We start from the raw sequence: 21,753 nt of genomic DNA, 5'->3' as shown, positions 1-21,753 counted from the left end.
TTTGTCCTCAGTATTGTAGCCACCTCAAACACTTTATCAGTTATGACTTGCTAGCACCACTTTGGACACCCTTTGGGTTTCCAAACTGCCTTAATTCTTTATAGCATATATAGATTAGATTATTATTATAGATTCAACAAGGTGCTGGAAACGTTCCTTGGATTTTGTTCCATGAAGTGAATCTCCAGCCTCTGTTGGTACGAGGCAGGATGGATCCATCCTTTTATGTGGGCTACTCCAAAATCTGAGCCCACCATCCAGTTGCTGCAGCAGAAATTGAGACTCATCAGATCAGGAAATATAGTTGCTGCCTGACAAGCCTGTGTGAACTGTAGCCTCAGTTTTCCTGTGAGAGTTCACCCAGTGTGGTCTTCTGCTGCTGCAGCTCATCTGCTTCCAGTCTTGGCATGTTGTGTGTTAATAAAATAATTTCATTTTTGTCACCGACCTGTTTTTCCTGACAAATACAAGACAATAACTAAATAAAAACGAACACACAAGGAAGAAAACGATGATGACATTGATGATGATGACAATTTTGCTGAAAGGATTCTGGAGAGACAAGATCCAATCAGAACTAATTAAGTTGTGCAGGAAGGTGGAATGGGTTTTGGAAATGATCTAAACTGAAGTAATCTCCTTGTGCGGTAAGGTTAGAGAGAAGGATAGAAATCATGGAGGAAACTAACTTAAGATTCTGTCTACTAAAATCTTAATCTTTAGTTGACTAAAGCTAATAGAATTTAGATGCCTTAATTATGACTGAAACTAAATTAAATTGTAGTCCAAAGATTGACTAAAAAACTAAACAAACATTTGCTGTCAGAATTAACACTGCTACATACCTTTTTGTAATAAGAAGCTATTGGATTTTCTGTTGCCTTGAAGCAGCATGACCATTCGCCTCTGACCTCTGGCATGAATAAGGCATTTTCAAACCAGAGAGCTGTGTCTTACTGGAGTATTCTCTGTAAACCCTTGAGGCGATTGCTCAGGAAAAAATCCCAGTACATCAGGAGTTTGTAAAATACTCAGACCAGCTGATCTGGCACCAACAACCACACCACATTCAAAGTCTCTTAAATCACCTTTCTTCCCATTCTGATGTTTCATTTGATATTCAGCAGGTGGTGTTGACTATGACAATATGTCTAAATGCACTGACTTACTGCCATGTAATTGGCTGATTAGATGTGCACCTGTACCTAATAAAGTGGCCTGTGAGTGGGCTGTGAGTGTGTCACGACTAAAAATCTGATTATTTCCAGGATAAAAATAGAGTTTGTAGATTTAGAAACATTAACAAAAACACAGGTTCTGACAAGTGAAGGGGCGCTTATGGTGCTGCATCATGTCTAAGGTTTGTATTCAAGTGGGAACCGCTCGTAGCACTGACTATGCTAACTCTGCAGTACAAATTTCCTTCGGTTGTTTCTGTACAGTTTCACTGAAGAAAACTGATGACATGTGGATCTGAGCTATCCATCACAGACTTCATGAAGTAAATCAACCTGCAGCCATTGTTCAGCTGTGATGAATATTGCCGTGCCCCAGGTTTCCAGCAGAACAGCAGACCTAAGCATAACTATGCACTATTGTCAAATTTTAAATTGGTATTCTAAGTAAAGACTTAGGCTTTCTTAGTGCCAAATCATAGATATACCACTGGTTTTAAAGGGGTACTTCATAGCACTCTGTGTGGAAACGTTAGCACAAGCAGCAGGCCAGCATTGCAGAAACTTAACAAAATTAGTTAAACAAGACAAGATTTAGTTAAGATACTGCTAAGCTGAGTGGTTTCACAGCACCGGTAGTGGCCTTCACACCACAAAGGAAGAAAAAATGTCAAAATCAATAGTATGAGTGAATGATTGGGAGAAAAAGAAAGTCCCCTTTGCCAGTGAATCCAAATGTGAGCTTACATGAATGACATTAACAATAACAGATTCACCAAAGGTCAGCACAGCAGCATCAGCAAAGTCCTGCTTGTTTACTGTCTTTGCATAATTCATACTCGTTCTACTCAGTCTCACGGCACGTTTTCCACCGGTTATACACGACCCCTGTAGAGTGCCTGTGTGCCTCAAAGTGAAAGCCCACTCCCAGTTAGATAACCAGTGATTTAACAAGGCGAGCTAGACAGAGAATAATACTGCAGTGTATCAAATGTGTAGCAAAGTTTGGTAGTGGGAATTTGAAATTGATCAAAAGTAGCCCTCCTTAGAACTTTTTGGAGGGAAGATTGACAAAAACAAGCAGTCCTAACATCAAACTAACCTCTTTGGAACATTTTTATTGTTATCTGGGTTAGAAGGTATTGCACATGATAGCTCAAGCATATGCTTATATTAAATCAAGTACTATAAATATTACTGTAAGCAATAATCAGTCTTTTATGCCATTGCATTATATACTGTGTGCTAGCATGCTGACACTGTATGTAGCATGTTTTTTTTATTATTTTTTTTATTGTCTTTAGTGTGGGAGGTTGCAGTTTACCTTGCTAGATGCTGCTCTTTTGTGTAGATCCACAAAGATTCCCCCCAGGCAAAACCATAACTCCACCCCCTCACACCCCCACCGTTCTCCATATGAGTGGCACACTCCTCCCTCTGAAACAAAAACCCAAAGATGTTGATGGACGCTAAAATTAACAACTTGTTCTTCACCTGCCTCAAGGCTTTTCACGGTCTCTTCATGACGCTTGCAGGAATTTATTATAGATACTCCTGCCATGTTATTTAGGTTTGGAGAGATGAGTGAGCTTGTTTTGCCAATATATAACCCTCTATTTCTGATTCCGTGTGTGCGCGCGTGTGTGTGTGTCCATTGTGCTTATCACCTGGGTATGCCTGAAGCAACAGCAATGTAATTTCATATTAATAAGCACAGCGGCCACCTCCCTTCCACTAAAATGAAGAAAAATGCTTGTGTGTCAATTGTTGATTCAGTTTGCCCGTTTTGTTTGCATTTTTTCAAATCGAATGCCACTCTGGGAAGGACTCTGGTTTCAACCGTATAAACACTACATTTATTAAGACAAAACTTCAGGCAATTTCAGACCTTTTTAGGACCCCTCCCCCCCATATGCCCCTGCTTTGAACCTGCTTGATTACATACATTTATACAAGGAGGTTCATTATATAAACATGCAAAAGTATTGAGTACTCTCCAGTGCAATATAACTTTCATGTCAGCTGATTCGCAATTGTATTACCTTACAGGCGTTACATTGTAAATATATCCCACACAGTAGGCACTCAATACAACAAAGCTCTAAGTATTCCATTACTGAGCTTCAAGCCTTATTTATAATGCTTTCTGTGTCCACCCACATCTTTAAAAAGACTGTCTTTGGACTCAAATGAGGCCATAATTACACTTTTTACTGCTATTTTATTAATAGTCTTGCATATTTGGGGTTCCAGCTATAAAACAAATCCCCCCCAACACCTTTTTGGACTCATATAATCATATCATCATCATCATCATCATGTGTTTACTTCTGTGTGTTCATTCTGGTAGTCCTGGCCTTGTTCTTACCAAATACATTGGACAAATTGATCCTGGTCTTATATGACCATCACTCCCCATGTTCATTAAACTTTTTTTTCTTTTCCCTGTTTATTGTTAATTAAGTCAAATTTGATCTTGCGGTGTTGTGCCAGAGAGAAAGCAAGAGAGTTGCTTGCTCTCTGAGCTGTCACAGAAAATCAAATTTTTTACTGATAACCCATGTGCCAAGTCTGAAGGTTTCATTTGTCTGGGGTTTTTTAGATTGTGTAAGTACTACCTCATTTAAAAGGATCCTGATTTGTAGTACTAGGGCATGTACTGTACCTCTGATTACTGTTGAAACTGTTTCGACTGATTTTTAAGTTGGCCATAAATCTTGCTGTATTCTTTTCCAGTGTTGTGAAGTCTCACAATCACATTTCTCAACTTCACCAGCAATTCTTTTCCACGTGGAGCAAGAATGCAGACAGTCACAGCCCAAAATGACAAAGCTCTTATGTTCACAGGTCATTTTGTAACGCTGATCATGTATTTAGGCTCATTCAAAATCCCAGAAAATCTCTGGTTTGTTTCGCTGATCACAACTTTTCTAACGTGCAGTGCTGTAAAATAGTTTACGCCCCCTTTTTGATTTCTTTCTTTTGTCATTTTTCTTTTTGCAATATTTGTTACACTTACATGTTTAAGATCATCAGACATAATGTAATATTAGACAAAGGTCTAAACTATCCAACCATATCTAATCCTCTGTGAAAAAGGAATTGATGTATTTAAAAGTAGATCTAATAAATCTGCATTTTGTATTTAAATCTTTGTCGAATATGACAAATATTGCAAAATAAAAAAAAAAAAAACAGGGCAGAACTGTACATGTCAATAAATAGAAGTTCATTTATTTTTGATGTACTGAGTTTCTATTTTGGGGTTTGTATTTTCAAGACAGTCTTTTAAATTTTTTAATGTTCATATGAGAACCCAAATTAAAACTTTTTGCTCAAATCATTATCTAACAGTCAATATGTACAGACAGGTTCAGGGGGAGGTACACCACTGAGCATCTGTTTTCATCTGTAAAACACGGCGGAGGTACTGTCATGGTTTATGGCTACGTTTAATTCAGAGGTGGTTCAGATCTTATCAGAAATGATAAACCTTTGAACGAGGACAAGTGTGGATTTTGAGCCATCATGCAATACAATGTGGAAAGCAACTGGTAGACAAAGAACAGAACAAAAGGTAGCTCACATCCAGTGAAGAGCTTTGAAATGTCCTTCGGGAAGCCTGGAGAACTTTTCCTGAAGGGTGTCCAACTCCAGGCCTCGAGGGCCGGTGTCCTGCAGGTTTTAGATATCACCCTGGGTCAACACACCTGAATCAAATGATTAATTCATTACCAGGCTACGAGAGCTTCAGGACATGTCATTTAGCCATTTAAATTGGGGCGACCGTGGCTCAGGAAGCGCATCCGTAACTGGAAGGTCGCCGGTTCGATCCCCGGGCTCTCTGTCCTGGTCGTTGTGTCCTTGTGCAAGACACTTTACCCTACTGCTTACTGGTGTTGGCCAGAAGGGCCGATGGCGCGATATGGCAGCCTCGCTTCTGTCAGTCTGCCCCAGGGCAGCTGTGGCTACAACTGTAGCTTGCCTCCACCAGTGTGTGAATGCGAGAGTGAATGAATAGTGGCATTGTAAAGCGCTTTGGGTGCCTTGAAAAGCGCTATATAAATCCAATCCATTATTATTATTATTATTATTATTATTAAATCAGCTGTGTTGGATCAAGGACAGATTTAAAGCTGCAGGACACCGGCCCTCGAGGCCTGGAGTTGGAGACCCCTGACTTAAAGAAAGCTGCCAGAGAGAGTTCAGGCTGTGTTTTGTGTCCATGCCAAATATTGACTTTCAAACTCAGTTTTTTCCTCATGTGCTGTTTTTCCATGATTACCCTATTTGAATAAATCAATGCAGCTATTTTTAGTTTTCTAGCAAAATATAAAGAAATGAGAGGTGGTTCAAGATTTTAGCGCAATGCTGTATTTTTCTGAATAACTCTCAGAAACACACAGTTTTCACACAAATGAAAATTTCTCTGATTGCAAACAGCACTGTGTCAAAAACACTTTTAAAAATAATCAGCTGAAGTGTGAAAAATCCTTTAAATTACGTGACCTCATATGATTTAATTAAACACGTCCAAACAGCTTAGAGCCATTCCAAGACCAGAGCTGTACTTTTTTTGTCATTTGCTCAGTATGTCGCTTTCTCTCACTACCTTTTTCACAGCTCATTCCTTTTGAGGCAGTGTCACGACCCAACAAATGGAACATTATGGTCAATGACTCACAGGTGCTAATGAAAAGGTAAGTTAGGTCAATGGACTTTGAGTTGTCAGTTAAAAGCAAAGACCGCAATAGTAATTTACGGAGCTTCATCACTCCCGGCTTTTAGCTTGTCAAATACATTGTGGTTAGGTTACTGTGAATCGATGCTCTCGGCGCTTTAGAGTCACACCTTTGTTCTAGTTAAAAATATCCAGAGTGGAAATCCATTTTTCTCTTTCCTTGCAGCAGCTGCAGTACTCTACTGTTCTGTAATGCTCTTTTTATTCCTCTTTTACATTATTTAACTTTTTTTATTTCTTCTTCTTCTTCTTCTGGTAGTCACAGGGAAACAGCGGACCACATCGAGGCTATAGCCGACAGGGCAGTAAGAGCCTCAAAGCAGACCTATAGCTCACTGATGGATCTACTGCAGGACAACTCTACAGAGGAGTACATCAGGAACCTAACGGAGCAGTGAGCACAAAGACAAACATATGCTCTTGTAGACATGCACAGGCAGAAACAATGCTTTGTATGAATTCACATTCACATAAAGCATTCTACAACTCCCTGGATTATTGCGCTTTTGCCATGTGTGTGTATATAACAAAGTGCACCTATCACTGTATTATAGCTCAAGGTCCTCTTCTTTGCTGCTGCCTCTTAAAGCACACTAGAGTTAAGGAGTAAGACATTTAGCCACAGGGAGACAGCTTCTCTCTACTGTAAGCCTATTGCTTTCTTGGATTTGCCACACGCTTGCTGCATCTCCTAGCGTGTGATTGCTCTGAGGATTATCCTGGATGCTAGACAGAATGATGCAAAAAGCCCTCCGGTGGCCATGATGAGAGCAAGAAGTGAGGAGCTCCAAATTGATTACTCCCTTCTACCAGTAGTCAGCTTGATTCAGAGGAGTTGTGTTCATCTTCGGAGCACTGCAGCACTGTGTGCGTGCTCGCGTGTGTGTGTGTGTCTGCGTGCGTTTGTGTGTCGCTTTATAGGATGCAAAGTGAGCAGTTTACGCACAGATGGGCAGCATAAAATTGCATTTCCCACACATATTTCCCCATGTGGTGGCACTTAAGCAGATCAGAGGCATTTTATAGGCAGGAAGCTACCCAATCAGAAAATGACAAAGGTATTCAACCTGTCTCCAACAAAAGGTCTGTATCACTAGTACTCGGCAGCACTGCAACTGTTAGAAACAATTCACCTCAGTGTTTGTAATCATCAACAGCAAAGGGGTAGTAGCACTTGTTCAGCACAACTTTGAGCTACATTAATGGACTTTACATTTTAGTGGGAAACTGCGTACTTGTTTTTACCTTCCTGCATGTTTTTTGGAGATATTATTACTTTCTGATTGAGCTTTTACATAAAGTAGAATGTTGAAGAATAATTTAAATAACAAACTGAACAGCAGTTCACTGCCTTTTCTGGTTTTTTGAACATAGTCAGAACCATCCAGTAGAAATGTCACCAGGTCTCGGGGCAATTTTGTACATCCTTATTGCAAAGTGAAAAGTTAAATCACTGAAAATAAGCAAAAAATGATTTTTAGCCAATGCTAGGTCACCGTTAAAAGCTTAAACCACAGCTTTCCAGCCAGTCTGTCTTGTAAAATCTGTGCAGACATGTAGTGTCTAGTTGAAACCCCAGTCATGTTTCAGATCTCTTAATAAAAGCAGCTACAGTTACTGTTGCAGTTTTTATTCTGCAGTCATTTTTTGCCCCTCCCTTTTCTTTTCTTTTTCTCACAACACAGAGTGATATATTTGCATAGTTTCACACTAGCAGGCTGTTTTCTTGTTCTGATGGAGAAAGGCTCCCTATAGGTTTAAAACATGCCTTTGAGGATCTTTGAATGAAGACATAAAAGTATGAAATTAATCACTGAGTGGGGAAAGAGATAAGGCAGAAGGGACAAAAATTTAATTTGTGCATTAGGTTGGGCTCTTTGAGCCTTGCTGTATTTAACGTAGTGACCAATTACAGCGGTACAAATGGATTTGTTGTTGGGGATATCTTATGCGGCCAGGTTTATTCTTTCATGGAGAACTTCAGGAGACTCAGATGTCTTATATACACACACACACACACACACACACACACACACACACACACACACACACACACACACACACACACAAGAAGTCTTGACTGCGGAGAATAAAAGTGTAGTGACACACACATATATAAAGCCACCCTGAAAGCTGTGCTCTGATAACACAGCGCATTCATACTTTTGCTGTATGTACTATACTACATACAAGCAATTCATGTGCTCATGTCACTCTCAAGATATTGTGCACAGTGCTGCAAGGGAGAGAAAGCAAGTTAACTATACAAGCTCTTTTCTCTGATGTTGGGGAAATAACAATAAACATGGAGGGGATGCGAAACCATGAGCAAAGGAAGAATTTTATGAATAGCTTTACAAAGATGCTCGAACCATCTCAAACCATTTCTGATGCTACAGTCACATCAGGATAAACAATGGTTGGAGACTGGACACAACAAAAACTATTGCATTTAACTTAAGACCTCTCTGAAATGTTTTCCTGGAAGTTGGAGATTAGATCTGTGACCATCTGCAGTTATTTGCACTTTTTAAAATGACTTTCACGCATCAACTGTGAGTCTGCAGTTGAATGTAGTCATTGGTAATCAGTTCCATTTTATTTGCAATAATAGGGGAATTAATCGGTCTACAGACACAGAAATTAACATTTAAAATGTATCCTGACTGCCGTCAGAACCTCATGGACAGAAGCAGAAGTTCCTCCACAAATAGATGCTTCAGGACAGATACTTTAATGCAAAATGACATAGGCACATCTCTCTATAAACAGAAATATAACCAGAATACAACTGGCTGGTAACCGACTGAGTTCAGTCCTCTATTGCAAAGAGACAAGTAAAACAAACTCCAGACTGCTTCACACTGACTGACATTTGTTGGAAAACTGTCCAGTTTTATAAATTAAACAGCAAATGTTTGCTTATTCTCTTATTCTCAATCGAAGTCCTATTTTTGCTCTAGTGTGACTGAGCCGCAGCAAGCAGCAAACTGCATGCTGGTCAAAGAAAGAGCATAAGTCACAAAGTCAAACACACCTCTTTAACACTGATGTCACCTACCATTTCCTCTCCCTCTGCCAAGTACCTCCTACTGCTGAGTGCAAAGTGAAGTCAGCTCTACAGGAAGAAGGGGGGTTTCTGAGACAGCAGAGAGAAGGGGAGAGACATCAAGTTGTTGTGTGGGTCGTCTTTCTTTTAAATTTAGAAACGAGGACCTCTGTATACGTCCTGTACATTCTTGCAAATAAAGTCTAAAACACAAGGAAACTCTTTAACACTAATTTCACTGGTGCATCAGTTTCTGCAACTGATGCATCATAATATACAGCATTATATGATAATGTGTCTGGGTCAGATAGGTTGCAAAATAAATAATAATGTATGTTTCTCTCTGCATTTAACCCATCAACTCAGTGGGCTGCCACCAATCTAGCACCTGGGGAGCAGTGTGTAGGGACGGTACCTTGCTCAGGGGTACCTCATGGTAGCCGTTCAGTGGATTTGAACCCCCAACACTTCCAACCATGGGGTGATCACTTTATCTACTGAGCTATCCCTCAGCAGTATAAAGCTGCTGTTGTATATAATCAACCCATTTTTTTAATTTTCACTTTTTGTCTTTTTAAGTTGGCTTTTTATTAAACAGGATAATACAGAAGGCTGAAATTTTGCTGCATGAGCTTTTGTGTTCACACGATTCAAAAGAAAAACATTTGTCTCGCATACTAATTAAAAAAGCACTTTTTAAATTAGTTTCAAGGTTGTTATTGCATTCAGTATTGCACGCTGTGATCATCTTATTATTTGGAAAATGATTTACAGTATATGTGACATTCGAATGATCCTGTAGTATAGTATCTCACTATATGAACACTTATAAATGACCCATAATATATTACATTAAAGCTGAAATAGACTACATGTTTTGGACTTCAGTCAGTCTGTCAGTAAGTCAATCATGTTTTGATATCAGTATCACCATATTTTTATGTAAATGTTCAGTGAGAGAACTCCTGCACTGCATCTGGGAACCGTTTGCTGTAGAAAATCTAGTTCATGACAGGAGACTTGTAAGAGGAGAATGAAGAAAGAGACAGAATGTGCAGTGGCTTTAGAAGAGGACTTTCACCTTGGAAAGTGTGGTTAAAAGCCAATGTGAAGCTAGAAGTTAGCACTAGCACATTTTTAGCATGCATGTGCACATAGGTGGTTGTGTAGAACAGAGACAAGAACTTTTTAAAAAAAAAAAACTTTTCTATATGTTTCCCACCTATCGGGGATATATTATATGTTTTGATACATTCTTACTGTACTTCTTTCATTTTAGAATCACACAGATGCAGCAGCAGAAGGAGAACCTGACGGTGCAGGTGAACGATACTGTAGCCGAACAGCTGGCCCTGGAGGAAGAAGCTGCTGGTTTAAAGCTTGCCTTGGGTAACATCACATCATCCTTACATCAGCTGGCTCTGACAGATGCCAGCCCATATCCGGAGGCTGATCACACTCAGTTCAACCAAACCAAACATCTAACCAACTTTACAACAGAGGTCAGTTTAATCTTCACTACGATTTCAAGCATATTCTGTTGCATTTTGAACCAATAAATCAATCATTTCATTCTAATTAGTGTGGGTGCTGCTTATATAAGGAACCACTCTGGTTTGTTTAACTTGGGTCATATAGAGATAGAGGTATGGGGAATTGGAAGTTAATGTCACTTCGTTTTTTTCTCATTTAATATTTGGCAAGGAAAGACGCACACTGAGGCACAGGAGAGAAGATTCTGGCAGCTTCTGTTGCTCACAGGGCACATGTTGTTCTGGAGGGGGGGTGATTACCACAGCAGCATGTCTGAGCAGAATACACTGTTAAATGACCCAGAAATATGCTAAGGTGCCCTTTGTGTACGTGGTAGTTGAGAAAAGTAGAGAAAGCAATTAAAAAAAAGATCTTTATTCTAATAGAACTGTTGCTTCTTGTTATCCCCTTTCTTGTGTAGTGGGGTGAGACCCTGGTGAAACAGACAAAAGAACTGGACCAGCAAGTTCAGACTCAAGACGGTCTCATTGCTAAGGTCAGAGAAGTGGTGGAGCCTTTACTACAGACAGTCAACAACAGCATGGAAAGCGTGAATAACGTCAGCAAGGTAACCACACTAAGTGTTTGCTAGTATTGATGGTTATTAGCCATGTTAACAGCATAGTTCTGTGAATTATTAAAACACAGTAATGTATGTTAATTTATTGTTATTCTTTCTATGTTCATTCTATCACTACGTATAGTGATACAGCAAAACCTTAAACACCAAAGAAATGAGTCATATAAACATATTTTTTGTTCTTCTTCTTTGCAAGCTACATTTTCATTGTATAAGGCAAAGTAATCAATTATAGATATGCATGACAACACATTTCACAGACCCCAGAGTTTAGCGAAAAGTATTTACAATCAACAATGTGCACGGAGACGTAAGGTACGTGCAATGTCAGCAACGTAGGCGTAATGTTCGTCGTCACTGTTCGTTTTGAGATCAGCTAATACAAATCCATCCATTCTCTTCCGCTTATCCTTTTCAGGGTTGCTGGAACCTATCCCAGCTGTCTTAGGGCGAGGGGCAGGGTACACCCTGGACAGGTCACCAGGCTGTCACAGGGCTAACACATAGACACAGACAACCATTTGTACTCACATGGGCAATTTAGTGTTTCCAATTACCCTATCTATGGAAGGAAGAGAGATAGATAGATAGAAAATTACAGAAGAATATTTTGTTACAAACACAATAATTGAACAAAATATAACATGAAACACAATAAACATTATTGCAAAGATTTAATAAACTACACTTGACTTTACTGACTTCTTGCTTTATCCTCCTTCTCTTGTACTAAAGCTGCAAACTCAAGCTCACGGAGCAAAAGTTGTGACTTTGTCATCAGTTGTGACAGGCAAAGAGGTGGAATCAGAAGCAATCTCTCTTCACAGACAACTAGAACGTAAGCCTCTATCTTTTTGACGTACATTATTGCTTTTGTTGAATGTACAACTAAATTATTTTGCTTAAATTGAAATGTCAAGTACTGAGATGAAAAGAAAACCACCGTATGACCCAGAGACTCGTGTATTAATATAATAGATATGTCATCACGGTTGTAATGTCTTGACCCATTTGTCACGTATTGAGCACAATAGCGGCTTCTGTAGAAAAACAGAAAGAGCCAGAATGTTTTGAGTCGTTCTAGCTTAAACTTCATTAATTAAATATTGACATTTATGAAACATAAAGAGAGTCTTAGGTTATTTTGTCTGCTTGGACAGTCAGTAATAGTAGAGAGTAATAAAGAGTGGATAAAAAAAATTAAATTCACCCAGTACACAGTGACCTTTTTAGTCAAATATTTTTTTAATCTAATACAACTTTGATTATGCCTTAATCCTAATAACATCCATCCGCTTGAATCTCCATTCAGGCATGGTTACACAGTGGCCCCGTCAACAGGCGCAGACCAAGGCTGCAATCAAGAAGGCAAGACCCTTGGAGGAAAAGATCCTGCCTGATGTCAGGAAGAAAGTCGCAGAGACCGAGAAGATGCTTAAACCAGCTCTGGAACACTCCAACATCTCAAGTAGCACGGCAAAGGACGCCGAACAAAAAGCGCATGCTGTGGTAAAGGTGTGAATACTTGTTTTTCCAACCATAACACTGAACAATAAATGATGGATGTTAATTGGAGAATTGCTAATTTGTGGAATTGACAACATTTTTGCAGTAAGTCAATCATTTTTTTGTGTGATACACAAAACAAAATTCCTAATTTGTTCAAAAGTATAGCTTCTGATTAGATGATGTCACAAATAATAATGTTCCAGTTAATCTCACCCAAAGACCTTCTAGAGTAACAACTCTGGGAAGTTATTTTGACTTTAAAAGTCCCAGTCAATGAATTAATGGAGAGCCGTAGCTTAAACTCAATAGTCACTGAGGCATAAAAACTGCATGTATAATATCACAAGTCAAATGTGAAAAAAAAACCCTATGAAATAAGTTGTGTTTTCCTACTTTTTTGCAACGTTTTACACCAAGGATTAATTTGAGCTCAATTCGAAGTGTTAATACAATCAGCATATTTGGCTCATATCAACACCCGACCAGCTACTGTGCTAATTCAGATGATAAACACACAGCCAAGATCAACCACCAATGCACTTTACAGCCACTACATAAACCCAACCCCAAGCTGTGTGCATGCATCAGTTGCAGATTATTGATTCTTTGGAGGAAGAAATGTAACGATCGCCATCTCTGACATTACAGAATTCCCCAGAAAATTTCTCATCAGGATTCCTTGAGTGCCACATCTCTCTACTACAAGTTCTCATCACATGATACTGCTGTTCTGTCAAGTGCTGATATTAAGTGTCTGTGCCTTAAGGCTAACATCTAATGGTGCTCTTTTGATTAGCCAAGTCTGTGCTGGTATAAATCTTAAGTTTGTCTACGAGGGCACCAGGTTCATTTTACTGATGGGAGTTTGACTGTTATGTTTTCACTCAGTTTTGATGTTTATTTTTACTCACTATCAAAAAAGGCCATATGTGATGCTGTCACATATTGCCGATCACAGCGGTACTTAAATGCTGATTAGGCGATTGTTAGCATGCTAACATATAAAATAAAAAGCTAAGCAAACATTAAAGTAGCACTCACAATCCACAGATCCATAGATCTCTTAGTGGTTTTTCATAAACATTTCAGAATATTTCCAGTAGTCATTTGCTAACCTTTCCCTCATTTTTGTGTTTAGGAATCCAAAGCCATTCTGACCCAGGCTAAGCATACCAGGACTGCATCTGCTCACCTTAGCTCCAATATAGACTCTGCCTTAGAGCAGCTGTCAGTGCAGGAGTTGCTGACTGATAGAACTAACACCCAGATTACCTCAGAGGTATTTAACACAGCCATACACATATTTGAAGGAAAAAATCTATGCATATCGATCTGTTCATCCTGCGTGCAGCTTAAAAGACTGTTTCTAGAGCATGTCTTGTAATTCTCAGCCTGGGGTGTCTCTGGCCAGCGTAAAGGAAGATATGGAAGCAGCCAAGCTCCAGCTAGAGGCCTATTCTGTTACACTAACTGAGCTAATCAGCAAGATTGGTAAGTCACTACTTTTTGCTCTTCTGTGTCTATAAAACCCATAAATTTTCATTATACCTTAAATATCAGCCCACTAAAGAGCTCGGTGCCTTTTAATGCCTCATTAAACATGGAAATACTCCTCAGACCGTAAAACACGAATAACTGCTGTGCACAAGTCCGAGCAGCATTTCCTTTAGGTCTGACATATATATCTGACCTACTGTATGTCCTCTTTGGTCAAATCATTTTTATAATTCATTAGAAAGGTGAGGTTTTGCACTTTGTGGTCAGTTCTACTGTGCTTGAGAGAATAATCATCCAATCACTGCAATTAGGTCACAATGCTGGGTTATGTGCTGTTTGAATAAGTGAAGTAGGACAGCCATTAATAAACCACAGTCTAAAAAAAACAGATCTTTTTCAAGTCTGTTATGCAGCGTTTTCTTTTTCTGTCCTCCCTCCAGATGGGGATGTGCCACTGGAGCGATTTCACCGGATCTTGAACGAGACAGCGCACCGTCTGAGCATGCTTCGCGGGAGTGTAGAGAGCCCAACGCTAGGCTCAAAGATCCAGAAGCTGCAATCGGCCGCTAAAGAGCAGCAGAGCCGTCTGTCCCTCATTGAACAGGACATACAGGAGATCACGGAGGAGAGAGACAGTCTCAGAGACATTGCCTTAAACCTGCCCCAGTCCTGCCCCGAGGCAACCGGAGCAGGCAAAGGATAGATGCTATAGATGACGAGCATTACATCATTGATAGCTGAACATCAGAAAAGTCTGGGATGATCTTGTTAAGAGAAGGAGTTGCAGTGATTTTGTGTTCAACTTCAGAAAAAGTCTTTTTAGATTTTTCCTTTTTTGCCCCAAGGTGCAATTCATTTTACCTCCACAGCAGACCGACACACACACACACACACACACACACACACACACACACACACACACACACACACACACACACACAACAGCCAAAAGCCCAAGACTTCTCCACTGCCTCCCATAATTTATAACCAATCTTCCTTCTCCTTCTTGTTTTTATCGTTTTCTTTTTTTTTACTCAACTCTCTTTTAGTAACAACATCCGAACTTCAATTTCACCATGAATAATAAGCAGCCATTCTGAACTGCTGGAGTGCACTGTCAAGTTTAAAATAATGCTGATTTTCCTTTGTGGGGCTAAAAGGTGTGTCTGAGTGCTCCTTCAGACTGACACATTCATTTACACTTGAGCTCTTTTTCATCACCATTGCTTAATTAACAATTAGTCCCCTTGGCCTCAGTGGAGTTCAGGTCAGGCTTCGACAGCACAGAACCTGTTTTCAGGATTATTACAGTGCCTACCTCTCTGTTTTTGCAGTTTCTCAATATTTCTGTCTTTCTGTGCCTCTGTCAAATGGACAAACTTTGCTTGGAGTTGCGCTTCGTCACACTGCGTGGCTCCTGATGACTAAAACATAAAAGCAAAGGGTCTTTGCGCAAGTCTTACAACAGGGTTCCAGCAAGTTCATTAGAAAACGTAATAATAGTTTTGCTGTTGGTCTTAAAACATGCGATGATCACCAAATTACTGTTAACCAGTGTTGGTTAATTTCATTAACAATTTCAGATGTTTTCACAGCTTCAAGTGTCGTTTCAGGGTAAAGACAAAAATAAGAAAGAAAACTGTAAATTGCACTGTCATACTCGAGCCTGAGTCTAAACACACACTTTTACAGATTGACTCATGGAAGTGCTCAATAATGCCACTACTGGTACCAGCTGTAGCTGCACATGACATTTCTAATTTAACAAAACAGTTGAGAACTGTGCTTTTAGTATGTCAGATTTTTTTTCTTTTTACTTAACTACAATAACACGAGATGAGATTAAAAATCTCTTTTGCAAGAGAGTCGCAGCCAATGCTTGGGTCATTACGCATTACTTTACTTAAAAGAAATGCACTATGTTAGCTAATTACTTGATTGAGAAAGTACACTACTCATTATAGAGCTACTCTATAAAATAACCTGAAATGCATTGTCACATAATTACTAGTTAAAAATATAAGCCTGAGGCTACAGTCCCACACACCAATATAAATCCCTATTTGAATACAGAAACACGAGCAATCTTTCTTTTACTTTTTACAATATGAACACAAAACCAACAACACAAAGCAAAGTTTAAAATCCGACCAAAGAAACTTTAAAGTGATGGCCATAACGATAGAAATGAAAGACAGAAACGTAGGCTACAATGCTACAAGCATGAGTTTGCTACCTTTTGAAGTGTCTGGCTGCGGGGCTGGGGCTGGCCAGCGCTCAGCTTTAACATCACTCTGGGTTCTTCGCTAGCTTTGTGTTAGCATGCTGTCTGTGCAGATGGCTTCAAGGAGCTAAAGTTGTGTTTCTATTCTGGACTCAGTTTGCGTTTCATTATCGCTTGTCCTTTCATGCAGTAAAAACAAAAGTTATCTGCAAAAATGTAGACTACACCATTTTCCACCTCCCAGCACCAGAAACTGAAATCAGCTGATTGTAGCATGTTGATTTTTTCTTTTCCTTTCTATCTGCCCGGCAGAAAACTGAAGAACCTAACAAGACAATAGTAACTGTAATGTAATCACTGAATCTTGCATCATGCATATATTAGTGTGTTACTGAAAAATATAATGAGATTAAAACAATAATGCTGTTAACATATTTTACATACAAGTATGATAGCTAAGGTACATATGTAGATTCTGTCTAAGATATCATTAAAAACAGATTCACTTTACTCTCATTTGTGGCACGTAAAAATATCACTGTGTAAGGATTATTGTACTCCTTCATAGTTGTATACCCAGCTACAGGTTATGGCCTGTTTACAGCCTGACTGTGACACATAATTTGGACATTGAGGTCTTAAAAGGTCCCAAAAGATACAGGTTTGGATTTTTTTAAAATGGTGCAGGAACCCTGTGCAAGACTTGTAAAGCGATGATAATGATGAAGCGAAGATATTATTTAAAAATTACATTGTTCTGCTTTTATGAATGCTCAGTCTAATCAAATCAAAAGTTATACCTGTTTTTCATGCAAGTGCCCCAGTCACATGTCTGCTTGTAATAATTGTAACAATGCCCGAGTGTATAAGGCCTGAACCATAATGCAATAAAATATACACGATACGTCCGTCTTGCATAATGTATCGAATTCTTAGTGGACATTTTTGTGTAATATTGTACAACAAAGCATAATGGAAATGAAAGAGCTGCTCAAAGCTGAGTAGATGCAGATATCTGGAAATGGGTGAGTAACATATTGATGAACACAATAAAATTATAAAAATGGGTTTGTTTTATTTGTGAATTTACTTTCCTTCCTTCCTTTCCTTTGTCTGAGTTTTGTGTTTTTGTGTTGTTGTTTTTTGTCTAGAAGTGAAACAAAGAGAAGTCACTAATCCAGCAGCCTTGGAAGGAAGAAGGTTTCTGAAAAACTATGAAAGTGCTGAAGTTCTTAGCTCCCTTAACCAGAACCATTTACCACAAGCCCAAGTCTCGACTAAACCTTACAACTGCTGTAGTGGATGACAATTTGTTTTTGAAAGGGGGAGTAAAACTCCCGGGAGTACACTTAAGACCGATGAAAGGAAAGGTTCAGCAGAAAGTGGATCAAAGACAAACTCATATATGACACTATAACTTTAGCCCTTTAAACAAATACATTTTCTCTTAGTACAAAGTTGTGTTACTGTTTTTGTTTGTGAGCAAAAAAGTCTCCTATCACTCTCGGGTGTCAGGACGAAACATAAAGGCCAGTGGTCGATTAGCTTAGCTTACCTAGTCTGACTCTTCACAAGGGGAGAGGAATCACCTGCCAGTCCACACTAACCCTCACCTATCTACAACTATTTACTTGTTGTTTGCTTGTTTTTTCCCCCAACAACAGATCAGCTTTTGTCTTAAATAAAATAAACATTTACAGTTAGGTTTATACATTTATAGACACTCAAGTATTTTTGTTAATTATGACTCCTTACATCAGTAGATTTTAAACAATCAAGGCCCAACTGAAGTGTTAATTGAAGAGGTTTCTTCCTGTTAAAAGGGAGTTTTTCCTTCTCACTGTTGCCAAGTACTTGCTCATAGGAGGTCATCTCATTGTTGGGGTTTTCTCTGTATTATTGTGGGGTCTTTACCTTACAATATAAACCTCCTTGAGGTTACACATGTTGTGATTCAGAGCTATATAACTAAAATTTAATTTAATTTAATCATATGGACTTGTTTCTAATTCTTGTATGACAAGTGCGCAGGGAGCCACCAGCCACCCGCACAGTGCAGAGATGGTCAGAGGAGAGCGAGGAGGCTCTTAAGGATTGTTTTGAGTCGACTGTGTGGGAGGTGATCTGTGACGACCATGGAGAGGACATCGACAGCCTTACTACATGCATTACTGACTATATTAATTTCTGTGTGGATAACACCGTACCTACCAGGACTGTACGGTGTTTCTCCAACAACAAACCTTGGATTACCCCAGAAATTAAAGCTGTCCTCAAGCAGAAGAGGAGGGCCTTCAAATCCAAAGACAAAGAGGAGTTGAAAAGGGTGCAGAGAGAGTTGAGGGGACTGATAAGGAATGGGAAGGACAGCTACAGGCAGAAGATGGAGAACCAGCTTCAGCAAAACAACGTTGGTGAAGTCTGGAGAGGCCTCAGAACCATCTCGGGCCACAAACAGCAGAACTCTCTGCCTGGGAGGGATGTGAGGTGGGCAAATGAACTGAATCATTTCTTCAACAGATTTGACTCAGCCATGAGGCAGTCTGCAACATCGGCTGCAGACTCACCCACCCCCACTGCTGCTGTTCCACCTCAGACACTTCACACCTCCTCTATTCACCCTGCTCACTCCTCCCCACCCCCAACAACAGCATCCAATACACACACAACACAAGGCTCCAGCCTGTCTCTCTCAACCACCCAGGTTAGGAGGGAACTGAGGAGGATTAATGGCAAGAAGGCAGCGGGCCCAGATGGCATCAGCTCGAGGGTCGTCAGGTCCTGCGCGGACCAACTGTGTGGGGTGATGGAGCACCTCTTCAACCTGAGCCTGAGGTTGGGAAGAGTCCCACAGCTCTGGAAAACCTCCTGTGTTGTACCAGTGCCAAAGACTTCACGCCCCAAGGACCTCAACAGCTACAGGCCGGTGGCTCTGACATCCCACCTGATGAAGACCCTGGAGCGGTTGGTCCTGGCTCAGCTTCGGCGCCTAACAAGCTCATCACTGGACCCACTTCAGTTTGCCTACCAGCCTGGCATTGGAGCGGATGATGCCGTCATTCACCTCCTACATCGTTCCCTCGCTCACCTGGAGACCGCTGGAAGCACTGTGAGAATCATGTTCTTTGATTTCTCCAGTGCCTTCAACACTATTCTTCCCTCGGTTCTGAAGGACAAGCTGGTGAACTCTGGAGTGGACCATCACCTCACTACCTGGATTTTGGACTACCTCACCGACCGACCACAGTATGTGAGGACTCAGGGCTGTGTGTCGGACAGGGTCGTCTGCAGTACGGGGGCCCCACAGGGAACGGTTCTGGCTCCGTTCCTCTTCACCATCTACACTGCAGACTTCTCCCACAATTCCACCCAGTGCTTCCTGCAGAAGTTCTCTGATGACTCTGCAATAGTCGGCCTCATCACTGATGGGGACGACAAGGAGTACAGAGGACTGACTCAAGACTTTGTGGACTGGTGCCAGCTGAACTACCTCCAGATCAATGCCAGTAAAACCAAGGAGCTGGTGGTAGACTTCCGCAGGCACAAGCATTCTCCACTGCAACCACTGAACATCCAGGGTATGGACATTGAGGCTGTGGACAGCTACAGGTACCTTGGTGTTCATCTGAACAACAGACTGGACTGGACTCATAACTCAGACGCCCTCTACAGGAAAGGGCAGAGCAGGCTGTACCTGCTGCGGAGACTCAGGTCGTTTGGGGTGGAGGGCCCACTCCTGAAGACCTTCTATGACTCTGTGGTGGCTTCTGCTATCTTTTATGGTGTGGTCTGCTGGGGCGGCAGCATCTCTGCTGGGGACAGGAAGAGACTGAACAGGGTGATCCGAAGGGCCAGCTCTGTTCTAGGATGCCCTCTGGACCCAGTGGAGGTGGTGAGTGACAGGAGAATGGCGGCTAAGCTGTCATCCCTGTTGGACAACGTCTCCCACCCCATGCAGCAGACTGTGACAGCACTGAGCAGCTCCTTCAGTGGGAGACTGCGGCACCCACGGTGTGGGACGGAGAGATTTCGCAGGTCTTTCCTCCCCACTGCTGTCAGACTCCACAACAAAGACTTTAACTGAACAAACACACACATCCACACATGTGCAATAACACTAAGTGCAATAATCTTTTCTGGCATCGTTGTATTTTTACTCAGTTGTATATAGCATTCGTATTCTATTTTTATCTTATTGTATATTTTTATTCTACTGTATATAGTATATTATTTTATTCTATTCTGTAGAGCTGTGTACTGTATTTATTCTTATTGTATTCTAATTTTTGCGTCATAACTTTTGCACTGTCCACTTCCTGCTGTGACAAAACAAATTTCCCACGTGTGGGACTAATAAAGGTTATCTTATCTTATCTTATCTTATCTTACAATCCTCAGTTATTGTGTATTTGTGGGCCCTTCTCAGTTTTGTCTTTTCTAACTGAAAAACACGCTCCATTGAATAGAGATTAGGTGAATGACTTTGTCGCTGAAGAATATCCCATTCCTTTGCCTTGAGAAACTCTTGGGTTGTTTTTCAGAATGTTTTGGGTCATTATCCATTTACACCGTGAAGGGCCGCCTGACCATTTTTGCAGCATTTGGCTGAATGTGAGCAGAGAGTGTAGCCTTGTACACTTCATCCTGCTAATCCAAGCAGCACTCAAATCATCAATTCCTTTCTTGAATTTACACTTTGACGAGAGTATTCTTGATGCGGCTAGATTAGCGATCAAGGCATTTTTTCTTGAAGGGGAAGGAATTTTGCTGCCATCTACTTTTGTTGTCTCCTGTGGTCTTCTGCGCCTTTTTGCTCTGCTGAGCTGGTCAGTGCACTCCTTCTTTTAAAGAAAAATGTTCCTTTGGGATTTTCAGCCTAATGTTTACCTCCTTAACTCTTTTTTTTTTGGACCTCATATTTAAAGTTAGAGTGAAAGCTACTGTGGAGGAGGCGTGGTCCCTGGCTCAGCTGCAGGGGAGGAGTGGGGCAGTACCAAGGAGGCTGGAGGGACAGGTGGCAGCAATCGGTCTAATGAGGCTTCTCCCTTTATATACAGTGAAGCCAGAGACCAGAGGGAACTGTCAACTGGCTGAAAAGTCGAGGAGCAGGGTGTGAACAGACATGAGTGTCACATCAATAAATGCTTCCCAGTAATAAAACCATATTCGCGTGGGGTCAATTTCTACAGAATCCATTTTCAAATCTTAGAATTAACTCTAGATTCATATCCACTGTGGTGGTTTACAGATGCATAAAAAAATAAATCAAATTTATAATATATAGTTTCATCGTTTTCATCTGAATAAACAGGAAAGTAAAGGGTCTTCCAAAAAGTATGCTTTAAGTGCTCAGTGCAGTTGTGAAGCTACCATTGTCTTTATGTAAGGTGATGTAATGTGCTGTCTTTCATGACAGGAAAATTGCAGTAGAACATCTAAGTATTT

At 40.5% G+C, this 21,753-nt stretch overlaps 1 protein-coding gene across 1 annotated transcript in view; it reads left to right on the top strand.

Annotated features, from left to right (window-relative positions):
- The window catches only part of lamc3 (laminin, gamma 3), a 151,087-nt gene extending 133,712 nt beyond the window's left edge, over nucleotides 1-17,375 (top strand). Inside the window, exons 20-28 of the mRNA XM_004549823.3 lie at nucleotides 5,799-5,875; nucleotides 6,176-6,310; nucleotides 10,245-10,467; nucleotides 10,920-11,066; nucleotides 11,814-11,916; nucleotides 12,391-12,593; nucleotides 13,726-13,866; nucleotides 13,979-14,078; nucleotides 14,525-17,375. Coding sequence (XP_004549880.3) covers nucleotides 5,799-5,875; nucleotides 6,176-6,310; nucleotides 10,245-10,467; nucleotides 10,920-11,066; nucleotides 11,814-11,916; nucleotides 12,391-12,593; nucleotides 13,726-13,866; nucleotides 13,979-14,078; nucleotides 14,525-14,787 — 1,392 coding nt within the window. The 3' untranslated portion in view covers nucleotides 14,788-17,375. The remainder of the gene's footprint in view (nucleotides 1-5,798; nucleotides 5,876-6,175; nucleotides 6,311-10,244; nucleotides 10,468-10,919; nucleotides 11,067-11,813; nucleotides 11,917-12,390; nucleotides 12,594-13,725; nucleotides 13,867-13,978; nucleotides 14,079-14,524) is intronic.
- Nucleotides 17,376-21,753: the final 4,378 nt, after the last annotated feature.

This window comes from Maylandia zebra, linkage group LG7, assembly GCF_041146795.1.
Source record: "Maylandia zebra isolate NMK-2024a linkage group LG7, Mzebra_GT3a, whole genome shotgun sequence".
NCBI lineage: Eukaryota > Metazoa > Chordata > Actinopteri > Cichliformes > Cichlidae > Maylandia > Maylandia zebra.
This window is presented reverse-complemented; position numbering and strand designations above follow the sequence as displayed.